Raw genomic sequence first — 20874 nt, 5'->3', positions numbered from 1 at the left:
CCTTGTCCACCACGAAGCCCAGAAAGGAGACAGTGTCCACATGGAACTCGCACTTTTCTACTTTAACAAAAAGTTTGTGATGGAGAAGGCGTTCGAGCACCTGCCGCACATGTATTCGGTGTTGGGCTAGGTCCTTGGAAAAAATTAAAATGTCGTCGAGGTAGACAAACACAGAGTGGTCGAGGAGGTCTCGTAGGACATCATTAACAAGCGCTTGAAATACCGCTGGCGCGTTGGCAAGGCCGAACGGCATTACTAAGTACTCATAATGTCCTCTGGGGGTGTTAAAAGCTGTTTTCCACTCGTCCCCCTCCCGGATCCTCACTAAGTTATACGCGTTTCGTAAGTCCAGCTTAGTGAAGACCCGGGCCCCCTGCAAGGACTCAAAGGCCGTCGTCATCAACGGAAGGGGGTATCTGTTTTTCACCGTGACGTTGTTTAACCCCCTATAGTCAATGCACGGCCGCTGCCCCCCGTCCTTCTTGGCCACAAAGAATAACCCTGCACCCGCCGGGGAGGTGCAGGGGCGAATGTGGCCCGCGGCGAGTGCGTCGTCGATGTACTCCTTCATGGCCAGGGTCTCAGGTCCGGAGAGGGAGAACAATCTCCCCCGAGGGGGCGTGGTGCCGGGCAGGAGGTTGATGGCACAGTCGTAAGCCCTGTGGGGGGGTAGTTCCCTAGCCCGCTGCTTACTAAAAACCTCCCCCAGATCCCAATAGACCTGGGGAACGCCCACTACGGCCGGAGCCACTGGAATGTCTGTAGACCCCGCCGCTAGCGTGGAAAAGGGTCTAGGGGCTGTAGCTAGGGAGTGGGATGGGACTGGGAATGGGGCTGGCAACGAGACTGGGAAATGGAGTGGGGTTCTGGGAGGGTTGGTGATTCGCCCCGTGGACCAGTTAATGTTGTGGTTGTGCACCGCCAGCCAGGGGTGCCCCAGGACCAGAGGACAGTCAGGAGACTCAATAATAAAAAACTGGATCAGCTCCCACTGTTCTCGCTCCACCTGGAGACGAATAGGTGGTGTGCACTGGGTAATGAAGCCGGTCCCCAGAGGCCGGCCGTCCAGGGCGCGGACCGGTAATGGAACGGGAAGGTCCTTGAGAGCTAGTCCCCACTCGTGGGCTAAGCCCGTGTCCATAAGGTTCCCCGCCGCCCCCGAGTCCACCAACGCCCACACCCGTCGTATGCGGCGTCCCCCCTCTAACGTTACCCCCAAAAAAGTCCGGTGATCGCCCATTGCAGAAGGTGATTCATGGCTCACCAATGCCCCTCCCGACATTAGCGAGCCCTCCCGTTTCCCGGCTTCTCCGGGCACGTAGCGACTAGGTGTCCAGCCCGCCCGCAATACAGACAGCGCCCCTCTCTCTGACGCCGCTGTCGCTCGGTCTGGGAAAGGCGTGCCGCTCCTAACTGCATTGGCTCATCGTAGGTTGGCTCCTCCATGAAGCCACTGGGTGGTTTCACACCCGGCGTTAGGTGGGAGGGCGCGCCCCTAGCCGAGCCTCTCTCGCGGTCCCGCTCCCGGCGTCTATTATCCACCCGCCGAGAGAGGTCGACTAAGTCGTCCAGCTGCTCAGGCAGCTCTCGGAAGGACAACTCGTCCTTCATGACCTCCGAGAGCCCCTGAGCATACAGGACGACCACAGCGCGCTCCTCCCACCCGGTCTCTCTGGCCAGGGTGCGGAACTCCACGGAATAGTCCGCCACCGTGCGATGACCCTGTCGACAGGCGGTGAGTCTCCTGCCTGCCTCGTAGGTAGAGAGTACCCGGGTGTGATCGAAGACTTTACGCAGCTCTGCTATGAAGAGCTGGGAACTGGCACATATCGCAGTCCCCCTCTCCCACTCTGCCGTCGCCCAGGACAGGGCACGTCCCGTTAGCAGAGTGGTGATATAGGCCACCCGGGACTGCTCGGTGGGAAAGGAGGTCGGCTGTAGGTTGAACACTAAGGTGCACTGTGTGATGAACTCTCGGCAGCCCTCTGGACGTCCGTCGTACCTCTCTGGAGGTGGAAGGCGAGGCTCACGAGGTGTAGGCGGAGGTGTAGGGACCAGTAGTGGAGGTAGGGCTGCTGCGGAGTTGGCTGCGGCGGCGACCAGTTCAGTGTTGTCCTGGCGGTCCACCAGGCTCTGGACGGTGAGGGACAGCTGGCGGAGATGTTCACTCATCTCCCTGAGGAGACGTTCATGCTGGGTCAGCATGGCACCAACAAAGTCAAGGCTCAATCACGTTCCGGGTAACGGATACGTGAAGTGGTAATACGTACACAGGATACTGAAGCATACCAAACGGGGTAACACAAGTGATCGACGAACAAGGGAACAGGGAAAAGGGACACACCTAAATAGCCACATACAAACATACAACAGGTGACAGGTATTAGCAATTAGTTCCAATAAAGTCCAGCCACCAGTAGGTGGTGTCGGAGAGTCGGAGACTCCCCTGGTGACACCATACAGGCTAAATACTGATTAACAGTAGGCACTGATTAACAGTAGGCAAATGCCAATTGAACAGATTTATTCATTATCCTATCTTAAGAAAACTAATGTAACACTCTCATCTGGGGATTTACACGGCAAATCAAATCAAAGATCGACAAATCCCTGATGACAGGGAGAGGACGTATGACTGCTCTGATGAATCAACCCCTATTTCATTAATTTTCTCTATATAACGACGTCGATCATTGATCGGCAACGACACTATATCATAGTTTGCCTAACTGGCCATCGGATTTGGGCTCCTAATATCTAAAAAGCACTACGGTTTTCTTATTTTATCGGATTAAAGTAGCAAAGACCAGAAATTTCCATTGACCGCCAGTCAAACTTCTCCCCTTCTATCACCCAAAAAGGGGCGTGGACATGACGGGAGAGCAAAGTACCCGTCGGTGAGTACCATCCCTCCCCCCTTCTCCCTTCCTCCCCTCCCTCCCCCCTGCTCCCTTCCTCCCCTTCCTCCCCTCCCCTCCCTTCCTCCCCTCCCTCCCCCCTGCTCCCTTCCTCCCCTCCCTCCCCCCTGCTCCCTTCCTCCCATCCCTCCCCCCTTTTCCCTTCCTCCCCTCCATCCCCCCTGCTCCCTTCCTCCCCTCCCTCCCCCTGCTCCCTTCCTCCCATCCCTCCCCCCTTCCCCCTTCCTCCCCTCCATCCCCCCTGCTCCCTTCCTCCCCTCCCTCCCCCCTGCTCCCTTCCTCCCATCCCTCCCCCCTGCTCCCTTCCTCCCCTCCCTCCCCCCTGCTCCCTTCCTCCCATCCCTCCCCCCTGCTCCCTTCCTCCCCTCCCTCCCCCCTGCTCCCTTCCTCCCATCCCTCCCCCCTGCTCCCTTCCTCCCATCCCTCCCCCCTTCTCCCTTCCTCCCCTCCATCCCCCCTGCTCCCTTCCTCCCCTCCATCCCCCCTGCTCCCTTCCTCCCATCCCTCCCCCCTGCTCCCTTCCTCCCATCCCTCCCCCCTTCTCCCTTCCTCCCCTCCATCCCCCCTGCTCCCTTCCTCCCCTCCATCCCCCCTGCTCCCTTCCTCCCATCCCTCCCCCCTTCTCCCTTCCTCCCCTCCCTACCCCCTGCTCCCTTCCTCCCATCCCTCCCCCCTGCTCCCTTCCTCCCCTCCATCCCCCCTGCTCCCTTCCTCCCCTCCCTCCCCCCTGCTCCCGTCCTCCCATCAAGTATTGGAAAATTTACCTGACAGGTGTATCTGGTTAGTCAGGTGTGTTCCATCACATCATGTGTGCAGGGTTAGAGAGCTGTCAATGTCTAGTTGTTGATTCTAGGCTTTGCATTTGCCTTTGAAGTCTGCTATTGATGTCTGTCAACATGAGGACCAAATAGCCATTATGGCTGAAATATTAGAAAAATGTAACTGACAAAAAAATAGCCAAAACCTTAGATTTGCCCAAATCAATTCTATAAAATCAAAGTTGCTCTCTTTCTCTGCCCCATCTCTCCCCCCACCTTTTCCTTATCTCCCCTCTCCTTTCCTCCCCTCTTTCCTTATCTCCCCTCTCCTTTCCTCCCCTCTTTCCTTATCTCCCCTCTCCTTTCCTCCCCTCTTTCCTTTCCTCCCCCTTCCCCTGTTGTTGTCCCAGGGGCGAGGAGAGGTGGTCCAGAGCCTGGGTGTGGTGGTGTCTCTGGGTACAGGGAAACTCCCTCAGGTGGCGGTCAGCTCCGTGGATGTGTTCAGGCCCTCCAACCCTCTGGAACTGGCCAAGAGCTTCGTAGGAGCCAAGGAGCTGATCAAGATGCTGGTGGACTGTGTGAGTGGAGGGACAATGTGGGTTACACTGGTTTTTGTGGGGAGCATGCAGCATCTGGCCTGTAGAGGGAGATACAGGACCGTGGTGGAGCGTGAGTGTAGCTCCCTCTACAGGACAGACGCTGCATGTTCCCCACAATTGAATATAGTTATTGGGACAGTGAAGCGTTTTTCTTTCTTCTTTTAGGCTCGATACTCCCAAATGTTCCAAATCAAACAGTTACGATGAGGTTAAAGTGTCAATTCTCAGCTTTTTATTTTGAAGGTATTTGTGTTAGTATTGGTTTCACCGTTTAGTAATGACAACACTTTTTAAAACATAGTCCCTCCATAGCAGGGCTCCAAAAGTATTGGGACAGATTCATATAATGTTCAAATGAAGCAATCACGTTTAGTGTTTCGTCCAAAAGATCCTTCAGATGCAAGAACTGTCCGAAGGCTGTGGCTCATTGACTGGTGATGTTCTGCCAGGCCTGGGGGGTATTCCATTAACGTCACTAAAGGAAAATCCAGGCTTTTTTCTAGATTTTCTCTAGATTTTCCTTTAGCGACGTTGACCCCCCCCCCCCCCCCAGACTACAGTCATATTCAGTCGTTTGTTTTGAGGTCTTTTTTCCCTTAGTCTCATCCTCAGCAACCCGTAGAATCTCCCCCATTGTGCTGCATTCCTCACTGGAGACACACAAACAAGTGCATAGCGCTGTAACACCGACCTGATAATCAGGGCTGCCAAGTTTCACCAAAAGTTTGGAGTGAGATTTTTTGGTGGTGGAGCGACCCAAAACTGTGCACGTTTTGGCGGCAGCGGCCCCTCTCTCCCACCCAATTATTTGTGCTAGTTTCCTGCAATTTTACATGTTGTTCATAATAAACCAGCACAAGAAATGAAAATAATTAACATTTTATAAAACAAGACAAAAATTCAGACAATATATCATATTTATGAAATCTTAATGAACAAATACAGTAGCCTACAGACTCTAAAAGAAAATTGGGACCCATCAACAGGACTCAGCCCCTTGGTCAGCAGCAGAAAGACCTGTGGTCATCATCTTATATACAGTGCATTGCTCATAGATGTCTATCATGTTATACAGTAGGCTACATACCAGGGTTTTTCCTGGGTCAGAATGAGGCCTTGGTGGTTGATCTTGTGCGCGCGTAGCGCGGCCACATTTTTTTTAGGGACCCCCAATTGTTGTATTTGTATTGTAAATTGCAATTACTATTTATTATTACTATTGTAGGAGCCAGATATGGTCCTGTGATACGTGTTGTAATTCACTGTGTGGGCATGGGGTGGCGCTGTCACAATACCTGAGGCAGGTGTATATCAGGTAGCACATTTGTTGTTGTTGTCGTCAGGTGTTGATCCCGGAAGGGCAAATAGGTTTGACCGCAAGGGCGCTAAGTTTGTTATTGTTTGTACCAGTGATTAAGCCATTGATGGCACATAGTAACACAATAAATGTTTATTATGCAGCAAACCAACGACTACGGATCTTATATAACCAACAGCAACACATCAAATTTAGGACGCACGGCGCGTCAACCGGACAATCCGTCGGGTTAGCATCTCAGTAGCAAGTAGTAGACTATGCTCCTTTAACAATTATTATTAATGTTATGTTACAGTAGAGAAACAAAAAACAGTTACCAAAACTGAGTATTTACTAGCTAAGATTGGCAAAAGATTGGCGTGGTGCAACCGAAATTAGTAAACAACTAGTTTGAAACTAGCTAGTAACAACTAGGGGTTTAGTAACTACTGCATGCCTGCATTTAGTAATGACTTACGCCAAATTGGTGCAACCCAGTCCAGTAGGCTACCAGATACAATGTTGTAATGTATGCACATATTTTGCTACCACGGTTGCCAGATGGAATTGACAATGTCCAGCCCAACCTGTCTAAAAGCTGCCGAATCCACCCGTCCAGTGTGACCAAAAGTAGCCCAATCTGGCAACACTGCTTGCTACGTTCTTGCAGCTCGCGTGAACACAGGTTCTTCCTGGCTCGCCTGCCGCTTCGATTGCAGACTCAAGTTAACGCGCGTGCAGAAAGATGCCACGAAACTCAAGTCCTGTAAAACAAATTGTTATTTCTCGCCGTGAGAAATAGAGATGCGGCGTGAGAGCGTGAGAACTGGTTGAAATGCGTGAGTCTCACGGTGATTGCGTGAGACTTGGCAGCTCTGCTAGCTAATAAGCTAACACTTGTTTGGCTAGTGTAGTAAACACACACACACACACAGACACACACAATAACTTGTGAACAACACAACAAACAAAACCACGCTAAGTCAGCTAACAAAAACAAACACGCTTCTAATAAAGCTAGCTAGTTAACAAGCTGGTGTAACAGAGTTGGGAATGTATGTTTAGTTGTGGTGAATGTAGATGAGTTTCGCCGTGCTTGGGCAGCCCTGGTTGTTGTTGGAGCCCCCTTTGGAGTTTGGGTGTACTGCAGGTCTGCGCGTTCTTTTGTCCTTCTGTTGTTGCCATACTTACGGTGGTACCAGAATATGGCTGCCATCTTAATAGGTATGTGCGCGATGTAAAATGCTCCTCGTATTTTATTATTTGTGTGGAGAATCTTGTAATGTAAGGTGAAAATGTTGGTGTAGTACTGTGCTGTTTGTTTTTACATGTATTGTGATGATTTCTGTATAGTTTCGTCCACGGATTGTATGTTTGTGAACATTTATTGTATGTTATTTTGAATGCGCAGATTCACAAGAGTTGCAGACCAGAGGAAGATTTGTGTTTTATATGTCTTCCATGCAGGTATGTTGCTCCACATGTTGTTTGTAATTGTTATTTGTAATGTTTGAGGGAAATTTGTGTTCTTTCTGTAAACAAATTATCCTGATGTGAAATATACATACACGGTGGGACACCCAGAATATGGCTGCCATCTTAATAGATTCACAAGAGTTGCAGACCAGAGGAAGATTTGTGTTTTATATGTCTTCCATGCAGATCAATAAAAAGAATTGGTTGAAAGAAGTTTGCCTGTTTGACCATCGTTACACTGGTGCCGTGACACGTCGATCTCAAGATCAGCCGAACGCCGATCTCCGTGGATGCTGCGTGGATGCCAGGTCTTAGTGAATGAATGAATGAATGAATGAATGGTCTTTATTGTCATTGCTACAGTACAGGTACTGTGATAGATCAAGTGTGATAGATCTTAGTGTGATAGATCAAGTGTGGTCAGAGTATTATAGTAAATGGTCATTCAGTCTGAGGTCTGTGATTACATCAGTTTAAAAAGTGCTTTGATTGTTTTGTTTTTTATGTCCTGCTGTAACTTTATATATTTTTTAAACATTATTATTATTATTATTATTTTTTTTTTCATTCAGTAATATTACACAACGCAAGTCTGTACCACTATGGCTCAGAGGCCAGGTTTTAATGATGAGATGTTTGCCAGTCCAGTGTTGCCTATGGGGAGGGGTGCATGGGGGGCATGTCAGAGCTTTTCTGACAGTGCTGTCATCGGTGGGTTGAATAGTAGGGAGGTGGGGTGTTCCCAGTTGTTTACTGACAGTGGTAGAGGCACAGGGTCAAGTCAGGACCCAGGTTGTGCTGCTGTCGGGCAGTTTACAGGGGAGGCTCCTCCCACATTCACACCCAGTGTTAATGACACTGAAGCTCTTCATCACCTTTCAGACATGATGGGTCAGCTAGGTGCTCAGATTGGCGAGTCCATTGTAACCAAGTTAATTTCAGCTGGTGTAGTTCACTCAAGTAGTATGAGCAGTGCACACCTCAACTGCACATCGCCTCCAGATCCTGTAACTGATCCTAATGTTGTTAGACAGGAGGTTCCGCGCGTTACTGTGAATGTAAAATCAGACAGGGAACCACCAATGTTCCGAGGTGATAGTTCTGATAAGTGTTCAGTCCAGGACTGGATTGACATGTCTAAAGCTTATCTGAGAAAGCAGAAATGTCCAATGCATGAACAGGCTGAGGAGATACTGGCAAGGCTGATGGGTAAGGCAAAGGATGTCGTGAGGGTTGGTTTGCGTAGCGATCAGACACTTGATGTGAAGCAGAACCCTGATCTCATCTATGATATCCTTCTCAAGTACTTCAGTGATGTGTCATCATGCCTCCCGTTGTCAGATTTCTATGCCACTCTACCCAGACCCAATGAGAACCCTGTAGACTACTGGTTGAGGATCAACAAAGCAGCTGATGTAGCTGGTGAGGGCCTTCGCAGACAAGGTAGGAGGATGGAGAACATGGGTGAAGAGGTAGCACGGATGTTTGTCAGGCATTGCCCGGACTCTGGACTATCCCGTATTCTGGAATGCAAGGCTATTGAGGAGTGGAGCTCACGAGACATACAGTTGAAGATTGATAATTATCAGAGAGAGCTGAGAGCCTCTGGCAGGACTGGTAGTTCTGTGCCATTGAAGAGCCATGCCACCGCCCTCCACACTGTGCAGTCTCATCCAGAGCCTTCGATTCAGTCTGTGTCTGAGCAGTGTTCCACCCAGTACCCCCCTGCTCCTGCCCATAGTCCAGTGTACCACACACAGTGTCCGCCTTCTACCCTCATTCCTTCCCAGGACCATGCATTAGGCCAGCTTCCGTGCCCCTCCTCCGCGACTGCTGTGGCCCAGAACACTCAGCAATCTGAAGACAGGATTCTTGCTCGCATTATGGAGAGGCTGGAGTAGATGATGGGGAAAGTGCAGCAGCGTGACAGTGCTCCTCGTGGCGGAAGATACCAGGGTGGCGCCTGTGAGAAGGCCTGCCGAGTCTGTGATGACAGTAGACACACTACCATCTCACACTGCATGTCAGAGAAGCTGTGCTTTGTCTGTTTAGCCCCAGGTCACACAAAAGTTGAGTGTCCCACCAGGTCGTCCCGAGCACCTCAGCCTCAGGGAAACTAGGTGGCCTGTATTTATAGCTTTCAGTCACGTGGTTTCTTCCCTAGCAACCACCAACCTGACGGGCAAAAAGTATCATAGCAACATCGCTCAACATGGCTGCCTACTATTTAGACCACCTCACCCATGAAGAACTTTCAAGACACACGACGGTGATAGGAGTGGAGGATTGACACCATTCAATGAGTGTTGGATTCCCTGTCTTCTACTCTATCCGGACACGTTGGAATTATTATCATAACCCCCGGAGAATCAAAGTTATTGACCTGCAAAGGGTGCCTCCTTGACCGGCTTTTCCCGTGTTAATACCGGTTATGGAGGTGGTACACACATAATACTATTATTGCTAAATTCACCATCAGTATACGGTCATTTTGAGCCCTTAACCACCGCGCTGACACCCCGAGAAGATATACTTTTAATACGAAACTCGATCAACCGGGCGTTCACCGGCTGCTGGACGAAACTCCCAACTCCCGCTGTCAGCGAGGGAGGGAATATTTATATCCGGGAATTCGCTCCTTGCTGTGTCCACGGTGATAGGAGTGGAGGATTGACACCATTCAAATAGTGTTGGATTCCCTGTCTTCTACTCTATCCGGACACGTTGGAATTATTATCATAACCCCCGGAGAATCAAAGTTATTGACCTGCAAAGGGTGCCTCCTTGACCGGCTTTTCCCGTGAATAACACCGGTTATGGAGGTGGTACAAACATAAGACTATTATTGCTAAATTCACCATCAGTATACGGTCATTTTGAGCCCTTAACCACCGCGCTGACACCCCGAGAAGATATACTTTTGGCGGGCGGTGCATTTCACACCTAGGCCTTCAGTGATGTCCGACACAGTCCTACCTGAATTATTCTACCTCTTAATACCATCATTATGACGCCATGGCTCTAGAAACTAGACAGAAACACAGTATAACCGGGCGTTGCATCACCTTAACATAATCAGACAAGTACAACAGAGTTATATTAATATTTCCGAAGCATTTTTAATCAATAAATCCGCATTTACAATGAAGACTGTGATCTTTAAGATCGCTTCGCTTGGATACTGTCAAAACGTTTAAATAAAAGGCACTTTTATCGTCAAGAAACGTGACAAAACAATTCAACAAGTCTCCTTGAGTACTTTTACTGCACAGCTGATTCACGTGCGCCACCCACGTAATCTCCACATCTCTTGCAACCTGCAACAGACGCATCAAACATTTATTTTATAAGCCTATATTTGTCATTTTAATTACCTATATATTAATTCGTTAATATTGAAACGAAAATAAAATGAATTTTAATTACCTATATATTAATTCGTTAATATTGAAACGAAAATAAAATGAAATAACGAAATAAAATGACAAAAATATATACAAATAAAATAAAAAATAAAATGCTTTGTACTCACCAAAACAACTTCATTTGAAAACAAAATCCATCCGTTGAGCTGTAAATCCACTCGAGTGTCCCCAAAGGTGTTCAAAAGCACCGTTGCTTGTAAGTGCCCAGCCGTGCTTTGGTGTCTCGTTGCTCCCTTGGTTAGACAACTCAAGTTTGCAAAACCAGTGTGGCTCCAAACACCGGATCGATCTGTTGCAAATAGCAGGCATTGCCAGCAGTACAATTTGCAGTGCCTTTCGGAGCCTGTGAGCCAGGGGTACCGCTCGTAGTTAGCGATCTGAAAGTGCCGGACAAACCCTTTTCCCCGCTGAGAAAGGCTCGCAAGAGTCGGGGTTGGCCGTTCTCTGATAATGTCTATCTTTTCCTGGAAAGTTCTTCTAGAAAATGGCGTTGTTTTAAGATCTGCCACCACATCTGCCTCTTCTCCCCCTTCCGCCATTGTAGCTGATTGCAGACGGTATAAAGATACGCAAATTACCTTGCTACGCATCTCAATAGTGCGTATCCAATCAAAAGACGTGCTGGGTGCTGACATCAGATTGAGCCTTCCAGCAGGCGCCGTTGTTGATTTTGCTCGCATCTACGTAGGTTTACTAGGAACGCCACAGGTTTTCTCGTTCCAACGTTAAGTTACAGGTCGAATTCGCGGCACCGTCTGTTGTGAAGGCGGGCAGATTTGGGAGCCCCCTAGCAACACATTTTGATTGGATAAAAGCTCTAACATAAAGGCCAGCCCTCCAAATCTCAATTGGAGACTGGAAGCAGCGCAACCAAGAGGAAAGCTATGAAATGAAGAGAATAGACTATGGGGAATCATTAATACATATTTGTGGAAAAAATATATTAAATAAAATGTATATTCTGATGATGTTTAGGCCAGCAGAGAAGGCCTTGCTGGCCCTGACGGCACACCACTGCTTTTAATATGAAACTCGATCAACCGGGCGTTCACCGGCTGCTGGACGAAACTCCCAACTCCCGCTGTCAGCGAGCGAGGGAATATTTATATCCGGGAATTCGCTCCTTGCTGTGTCCACGGTGATAGGAGTGGAGGATTGACACCATTCAAATAGTGTTGGATTCCCTGTCTTCTACTCTATCCGGACACGTTGGAATTATTTTCCTAACCCACGGGAAATCAAAGTTATTAACCCGCAAAAAGTGGGTTTTGCCCGTGGGTTTTGCCCGCAAAAAGTGCCTTTTGCCCGTCAGGTGGGCGTTTCCACTATGCTGTGACGTCACATGAAAGCTATGAATTCAGAGGGAGAAAGTATAGGTCGCCAAGTAAACTCCCATTGTGAGGACGAATCTAGTGCTGAGACAGTGTATATAGCTCTCAAAAGCTCAAGTGATAACTCTGAAGATATTGTTTATCAGAATACACATACAATTAGTGGTAGTGACAGCCTTTTCTACACACCTGTGACAGTTGGTAATACAGTGACTCTGAATGCTATGCTAGACAGTGGGTCTATGGCTTGTACAATGAGTAAGACGGCAGAGGGAAAGCTTAGAGAGGTTGGAGTTGCTACAGAACATAACCAGTTCAGTTCAAATGTGGTGCTTGTTGGCTGTGGTGGTCGCCGTGTCAAGCCTGAGTCAGCTTTCAACTGGAAATGGAAGTGTATGGCTGTAGGATTATGGTTCCCACTCTGGTAGTTGAAGGCCAGCATGATGAGTTGATACTAGGCACCAATGTTATTAAATATATCCTCCGGCAGTATAAGCAATGTGATGGCTACTGGAAGGCTGTGTCTACGCCCTGTCCTGCTGGCGATCCAGAATCTGAACAGTTTCTCTCGATGCTCGCTGGTCTGAACCGTTGGCGAGGTGACGTCATACCTGACAAGATAGGCACAGTCAGGTGCAACTCAGCCGTGTGTCTTGAGCCTGGTCGGGAGTACCTGATGTGGGGCAAGCTACCCAAGTCCACTATTGTGTCTCCTGGTAGCGCTGTGATGACAGAGCCCACATCGTGTCGCTCAGCTCCAAGAGGGGTTCTGGTGGCCAGAGTTGTTACTCCTTTGTGGGGAGACGGATGGGTTCCATTGAAGCTGATCAACTCGTCCGACAGGCCCGTCTTGGTAAGACGCAATGCTAAATTGGCCGACGTCTTCTCCTGCATTGCGCTCGAGGACATGGATGAGACCGGACCGGCTGAGGTCCCACTACTCAGTTGCTGTCAAGTAACCCCGTCCAGTGAAAATGCGGCCCGCACTGTTGATGAGGAACTGAAGTACATGGGATTGAGTGGGCTCGACATACACTCCTGTGACGTGTCTGAACAGTGTAGAAGCAAGATGGCTGACCTGGTTGTGCGCTACGAGGACATCTTCTCACGCCATCACCTGGATTGTGGAGAGGCAAAGGGCTTCATACATCGCATTCACCTCTCAGATCACAGGCCATTCCGGCTACCATTCAGACGAGTGCCCCCCAGTCAGTATCAGAAGTTGCGCCAAGTACTGAGTGAGATGGAGGAGAAAGATATAATCAGGAAGTCAACCAGTGAATATGCATCTCCGTTGGTTCTTGTATGGAAAAAGAACGGAGATCTCCGTATCTGTACAGACTTTTGCTGGCTGAACAAGAGGACCCTGAAGGATGCTCACCCTCTCCCTCACCAGGCCGACTGCTTAGCTGCACTTGGAGGTAACTCCTTGTTTAGTACTATGGATCTAACCTCAGGGTTTTATAACATGCCACTACACGAGGTTGACAGAAAGTACTCTGCCTTTACAACACCTATGGTATGAGTATAATCGCCTCCCGCAGGGCCTCTGTAATAGTCCTGGGAGCTTCATGCGTATGATGACTAGCATTTTCGGAGACCAGAACTATCTGAGCTTACTGGTTTATCTGGATGATTTATTGGTGTACGCCCCTGATGAGAGGACAGCTCTGGAACGCTTGGAGATGGTGTTCAGTAGACTGCATGGTCATAACCTGAAATTGGCCCCCAAGAAGTGTTTTTTTATCCGGAAATCCGTCAAATTCCTCGGCCACATAATTAATGACAACGGTGGGTGTGTTGACTGATCCCAGCAAAGTTGAGAGCATCGCAAAGATGACAAGTGCTGACCTGATGGAAGCGGACGGTGTAACCCCCTCACAGAAACGAATCAGATCTTTCTTGGGGATGATCAATTATTACCAGCAATTTGTGCCTAGCTTCTCCGCTATTGCAAAGCCTCTCTTCTCTCTGTTGACGGGCCAGAAGAGAAAAGGGAAGGAGAAACAGTCCAAACAAAGGTCACAAAGCAGGAAGTTGAATGTTACTAACTGGACCCCCGAAACGGAGCAGGCTTTCCAGAAGCTGAAAACGGCGCTGGTTGAGACGGCTGTCCTGGCTCACCCTGATTTCAGCCGTCCCTTCATGCTGTCAACGGACGCGTCCCTTGATGGCATCGGTGCTGTCATGTCGCAGATCCAAGAGGGTGAAGACCGAGCGAGGCCAATCGCATTCGCCAGCAAGTCCCTCTCTCAGTCTCAGAGAAACTACCCAGCCCATCGGTTGGAATTCCTAGCCTTGAAGTGGAGTGTCTGTGACAAGTTCAGCCATTGGTTGAAGGGGCATGATTTCACTGTTTGGACGGACAATAATCCATTGACTCATATCATGACGAAGCCCAAGCTGGACTGCTGCGAGCAACGATGGGTGGCTAAGTTAGCGAGCTATAACTTCGACATCAAGTACGTGCCAGGCCCACAGAATGTTGTCGCTGATGCCTTGAGTCGTGTGCCTTTCGTCAAGCAGAGAGTCAGTCACAGATTACTTGAACCCTACAAGAATCTCCTCTCCGAAGTCCAGGATGTGTCGAGTGCTTCTGTACAGGACGCCTTCCGGTCGTCCAATGATAGTGGTGACACTCCACGCCAGGCAGAGAGTTACGCTCAAAGTGTCCCATCACCTCTGCATGTCCACGCTCAGTCTATGGAGATGGATGAAGTGTCTGTTGTTCTACAGTCATATGACGATCTGTGGGAGGTCGGAGCAAGAACGCGTGCTGTAGCAGTCTTGCACCATTTGCCTCAGTTAGTCCCAGGTGGTCAGGACTCACTTCCTGCTTACAGTGAGAAGGAACTCCGGGATGAACAGCTCAGAGACAGAACTCTCTCTCGAGTCTTGTACTATGTGGAGAGACATCGGAGACCCTCCAGGAGAGAGAGAGATAAGGAATCAGTCACAGTCATGAGGTACCTGAAGCACTGGGAGAAACTTGTTGTGAGCAATGGGATACTCTACAGAGTCTCGAGGGATCAAGTCGTGAAGTCAAAACGCCGCCAGTATGTGGTTCCTGAGTCTAAGAAAGTTGAAGTTCTGAGAGGTGTTCATGACCATGCCGGCCATCAAGGTCAGTTCAGGAGTCTTGGCTTGGCCAGACAGAGGTTCTTCTGGCTCAACCTCGACAGAGACGTAAGAGACTACGTCCGTAACTGCCAGCGGTGTATTGTCAGTAAGACTGTTGAACCTGCTGCGAGGGCGCCTTTGCAGAGTATCACATCAACCAGGCCACTTCAGCTGGTTTGCATTGATTTCTGGTCAGCGGAGGACTCAAGGAACAAGTCAGTTGATGTGTTAGTTGTTACTGACCATTTTACAAGAATGGCCCAGGCATTCCCCTGCAAAGATCAGTCAGCCAAACAGGTGGCGAGAGTTCTATGGGACAAGTTCTTCTGCGTCTTTGGGTTCCCAGAACGTATCCATAGCGACCAGGGAGCTAGCTTCGAGAGTCAACTAGTGAGTGAGCTGCTCAGAGTCTCCGGTGTCAGAAAGTCGCACACAACCCTGTATCACCCGATGGGTAACGGTAGTGTGGAACGTTTCAATAGAACTCTCGGTAACATGATCCGAGCGCTTGAACCAGAGGCAAAAATCAACTGGCCGAGGCGTTTGCAAACTCTGACGTTCATGTACAATAGCACAGCGCATGAGTCAACTGGCTATGCACCTTTCTATCTGATGTTCGGGCGTACTCCTCGTCTCCCTGTCGATATACTCTTTCGGACAGTTCTGAATGATCCAGCTGTGGTCAGCTACGACAAGTATGTGATGTCTCTCACGAAGGATCTGAGAGAAGCTATGGTCATAGCCCAGGAACATGTCATAAAAGAACAGCACCGTCACACAGAGCTCTACAACAGACGAGTGAAAGGGCCCACCATTGACGTCGGAGACCGTGTGCTGTTGGCGAACAAGAGAGAGAGAGGAAAGAGAAAGGTGGCTGACCGTTGGGAGTCTACTGTATACACTGTGGTGGATAGGAACTCTGAGACTCACACATATAGGATACAAGACACTGTCACTGGACGAGAGAAGGTAGTCCACCGTAATCTATTGATGTTGGTGAACTTTCTGCCGGTGTATGATACGAGTGTGATCTCTGACCCAGTTTCATCCCTGTCTGCTGTTCATACATCAAATGAGCCAAGTGACATGTCCGCGTCGGAAGTGGAACAGGATTCCTTGCCTGGGGAAGTGAGTAGAGGAACCGCGTTCGAGTCGGAGAGAGTGGATTCCTGTCCTGGGAGTGAGGGAGGGGAGGTTGAAGACATGGAGTATGGGGGAAGAGCTGTTCGGGAGAGGGATGTTCCCTTGACTGTCCCAGAGCCCACGGATCCCAAGGGAAGAACCCTAGAGTGGGTCACCCAGTTACCATTCCCTGACCACTCACGGACAGAGGCTACTAACACTGTAGTGTCTTCAGTCTCGTTTGCCCCTCAGAGGGTCCCCGAGCAGATGGCTGAGGAGCAAATGGTAGATCAGTCCATTAACTCTGATTCTAGATTTGTGGTTAGCGCTGATGATTGTACTGATGTTTCTGGTAACACAAATCAGACAGATGATGCTAGTGACACACAGCGTACTGACACTCTAGCTTCTGTCACACAGTGTGAACATCCTAGTACAGTCACACAGGTCAAGTCCAAGTTTGGTCGCCTTATCAAACCAGTTGACAGATTGATGTATACTATGTCAGGACAAGACATTATCCAAGACACTAAGTCAAACATTCGAGCTGTTTGTAGGTCAGTGTTCCAGGCTTTCCACAGTTAGATAAGCCGAAGCTCAGTTCAGTGCATGTATACACTGTGCACACTGACATCCTATGACATATAGGTTTGTTCGTTATTCTGATTGTTTCATAAGAGGTTGTGGCCTCTTGAAGGCTAGTAATACACAGTGAAAAAAGGGTCTTGTGGGGTGTAGAACGCATCCTACCGCCAGTAGTTGGTTGGAGAGATAGTTTACCTCTCTTTCCACTTCATCCTTATAGGATACTTTTCAAGTTGGCTGTCCTGTCCTTTGGTGGCCCTATGTAATAGTGTAAAAAGTAAAAAGTAGTATTTAAATGTATAGTTGCTGCTCAAGGTTGGCGAAATTCAGGGGAGGTGGGTGTAACAGAGTTGGGAATGTATGTTTAGTTGTGGTGAATGTAGATGAGTTTCGCCGTGCTTGAGCAGCCCTGGTTGTTGTTGGAGCCCCCTTTGGAGTTTGGGTGTACTGCAGGTCTGCGCGTTCTTTTGTCCTTCTGTTGTTGCCATACTTACGGTGGTACCAGAATATGGCTGCCATCTTAATAGGTATGTGCGCGATGTAAAATGCTCCTCGTATTTTATTATTTGTGTGGAGAATCTTGTAATGTAAGGTGAAAATGTTGGTGTAGTACTGTGCTGTTTGTTTTTACATGTATTGTGATGATTTCTGTATAGTTTCGTCCACGGATTGTATGTTTGTGAACATTTATTGTATGTTATTTTGAATGCGCAGATTCACAAGAGTTGCAGACCAGAGGAAGATTTGTGTTTTATATGTCTTCCATGCAGGTATGTTGCTCCACATGTTGTTTGTAATTGTTATTTGTAATGTTTGAGGGAAATTTGTGTTCTTTCTGTAAACAAATTATCCTGATGTGAAATATACATACACGGTGGGACACCCAGAATATGGCTGCCATCTTAATAGATTCACAAGAGTTGCAGACCAGAGGAAGATTTGTGTTTTATATGTCTTCCATGCAGATCAATAAAAATAATTGGTTGAAAGAAGTTTGCCTGTTTGACCATCGTTACACTAACACCTGTGTGGCCTAGTAAACACTCACTAATACAGTGAGTAAATAACGCATTACAACTCGCTACATATGGCAGACCTTAGTATCATACTATAGTGTATTATATCCTCGGCCACTGGCTGGTTTTGTGGCGCTGTTCCGACTTTCAGTACTTCAACAAACGAACTAGTCTCCGAAGACTAGAAGAAGTCTGGCAAACGCATTGCTTTCAGACAGTTTTCACCGATCACTGTTTATTTTAATTCTCGAATTACTATGAGAGAATAATAGTATACTTTTATACTTCAGCTCCTACATGAACTAAAAAGGACACGTAACCTAGATGAACACTAACACTATGCTCTAGTAGTCTACCATCTGAACCACAAAAACGTTGTCAGAAGTGGGGTTCGAACCCACGCCTCCAGTCTCAAGGAGTCTCAACTCTTGAGACTGGCGCCTTAGACCTCTCGGACATCCCGACAATTATAAATCAATTAAAGAACTGAGCTGAATAAGACATTAAACCTTTACTGTCACACCAGACAGACACGATAATACAACAGCTGTATACACTTGCTATACGTGTAATTACCTGAATATATCTGGCAAATTATATGTTTTATAATATGACAAGCACACATGCCATTGAGTAGACTATGAACCGAAGGAATGTACAGCTGAATGAGCATATTAATGTGCAATAACACTATGTGCAATATGACAACCCTCGGGTACATAAGGTTCAGAGATAGGAAATGTTAGGATATGTATAGCATAGCATAGAGTACAGCACAGTGTTTTATTTGTATAGTATAGTGGATAGTGTATATAGCCTTTATTTATGTAAACCAGCTCTTTTCCCTTCTTGTTTTTAGTTTTTTTTTCCTAGCACCAGGGGAGCCCCCCCCCCTCCCAAATTTCGTTGTATGGTACCTGTACTATATAAATGACAATAAAGACCATTCATTCATTCATTCATTCATTCATTCATTCATTCATATGGATAGGCTATAGACAGTTCCAGTTGTAATCAAAGTCATGGTGATTAGCATTGTTAGCAGCATGCCCTTCTAACTGAGCTACATCGAGCCACTGACTATGCTGTATGTTCTTGTTAATAATAATAATAAATTATATTTATATAGCGCTTGTTAGAGACCATGCAGTGTTATGGTACCTTGAGGTTGAACTCGATGTTATAATAATGTATCTTACAGAACATTGAATGAGTCAACATTGCTAACACCTGCCATGCTCTACTTAAAATGTGTCAGCAGTGGGGTTCGAACCCACGCCTCCATTCGGAGACCAGAATACTCCTTTATCAGGAAGGGCTTTCACCTTGAGTCTGGCGCCTTAGACCGCTCGGCCATACTGACATCTTGCAATGGACCAGAATTGAGCTGAGCAAGACATTAAACCTTTATCCAGTTTACTGTTACACCAGACAGACGCTTGAACACAGAAGAGGAACCATACATAGAGAATGTTGCGTTGTTAATGATAGTAGCCTACATGGTTTTAAAGGAACACATTGACGCTCTGAGAAGGAGTAATCACACTATCATAACTTATTATTCTATGGAACCCAAATATACAATAAATGTAGGCTATACACACGCAGACTTCTAAGACATAATGCTGCCAAACTTGCCCTCACCATAATAGAATGGACTAGTTTTCCTTATCCCACTTTCCCCATCCCAGAAACGGGAGACAGTGTGAAAATCCAGTTGTCAGCTATATTAGCGAGCGGTTAGCAACGATAGCCACGTACCAGTACACGTCTTCGGATGTCAAACAAAAATTATTTGATCACGCTCAACAATCTGGCTAAAATAGCGTTCACAGGACGTCTCGCACTCTTCTTCCCTCGATGTGGAGTCGCGCCTCCTAGTTGTGTGATTTGCTCCGATTTTGAATTGATTATTAGGTTACCCAGTAAATTACCAGACTCTATGCACTCGCTATTCAAGCCTGGGCAGGGTGAAGCTAAACAGGTACTAGCTATTCAACAGATACGTAGTAAAAAAGGACTTGGGTGAGGTTACAGAACTGCAAATGCTGCATGCAAGGCAAGCTTTTCAATACGTAGTTTTTGCCCGCGTCACACGATGTCGTGGCTGACGGCTGACTTCACCATGCTGTTGTTGTCTCCTCTGTCTCAGTGCACAGACTCTGACGGCTGTGCTGTGGACAGGGCCAGGTCATGGTGCGAGTTGACTGATACCATCTATCACAGGTTTGTCTTTGATCTCACAACTCTTTACCTATAAGCGAACCGACTACAAAACGTTATGGACATTGCAACGAAGCAGTTCTCTGTTGTCTAGTAAGCTCATTCTCCCCCCGCCCCTCCCTCTTCTGCCTCATGTTGTCAAAATGTCCTTCCACCCTCTCCCCGTCTTTCTCCTCCCTCGAATGCCTCTCTGTACCCCCATTATCTTCCCTCCCTCCCTCCCTCCCTCCGTCTCTCCTGCCCTCGAACCCCCAGGTTGAGCCCCCAGCTCTCACAAGAGGTGATGCTGGACGAGGTGAGGGACTCCGTCCTGGTGGACATGCTGTGGGAGACCCAGATGTACCTGTACGAACAGCGGGAGAGCGTCCAGATACTGGCACAGCAACTACTGACCGGCTGAGGGAGAGAGGAAGGTCGGGGAAAGGTTGGAGGAGAGGGGGAGGGGGTGAGAGGGAGAGAGAAGGGGTGGGGAAAGGTTGTAAGAGAGGGGAGGGATTAAAGGAGAAAGGAGGTCTCAAATACAGAAGGACAAGGTGTGTGTGTGTGTGTGAGAAAAGAAAAAAATAAATAAGGAAAAAGACATGTATTATCTCTTTCATGTGCATTTGACCCAATACTGACCCAATACTGACCCAATACCGTACTATTGTGAGTTTGTGATTGAGTTTTACTATGGAAATGAAAATCCAGATTTGCACAAAGGACTAGGGACTGAGAGACTGAATAACTCAGAGAGACATAATTAAAACACATTACCTCATCTTCAACAGCTCATACAGCTATGGTAAAAGTCCTGTGTTTGTGAATGCACTGATTAAAGATGACAATGAAGTCCCCACCCCTTTCATTATGTAGGGCCAAGAGTTTTTCCTAACCACATGAACCTTACCAGAAATAGGGCAGAAGTTATACCCCATAGAGACCCGTGCTTAGTATCCAAAAAGCTTTGTAACTAAAGTTGTACTTTATTTCTCTCAGAAACCCAGCCACAGTGCAGAGGAAGC

The 20874-nt window shown here is 47.9% G+C and overlaps 1 protein-coding gene across 1 annotated transcript; it reads left to right on the top strand.

The window, feature by feature from the left end:
• Positions 1 to 2203: 2203 nt before the first annotated feature.
• LOC308150135 (85/88 kDa calcium-independent phospholipase A2-like) lies at positions 2204 to 20285 on the top strand (the record flags this gene model as incomplete). The annotated part of the gene is made up of 4 exons (XM_080522997.1): positions 2204 to 2251; positions 4087 to 4254; positions 19800 to 19873; positions 20126 to 20285. 4 exons carry the CDS (start codon positions 2204 to 2206, stop codon positions 20268 to 20270), a joined length of 435 nt encoding a protein of 144 aa, XP_080379123.1. The 3' UTR covers positions 20271 to 20285.
• Positions 20286 to 20874: the final 589 nt, after the last annotated feature.

Source organism: Nansenia antarctica (genome assembly GCF_963989245.1).
Source record: "Nansenia antarctica genome assembly, chromosome: 2".
Classification (NCBI taxonomy): domain Eukaryota; kingdom Metazoa; phylum Chordata; class Actinopteri; order Argentiniformes; family Microstomatidae; genus Nansenia; species Nansenia antarctica.
This window is presented reverse-complemented; position numbering and strand designations above follow the sequence as displayed.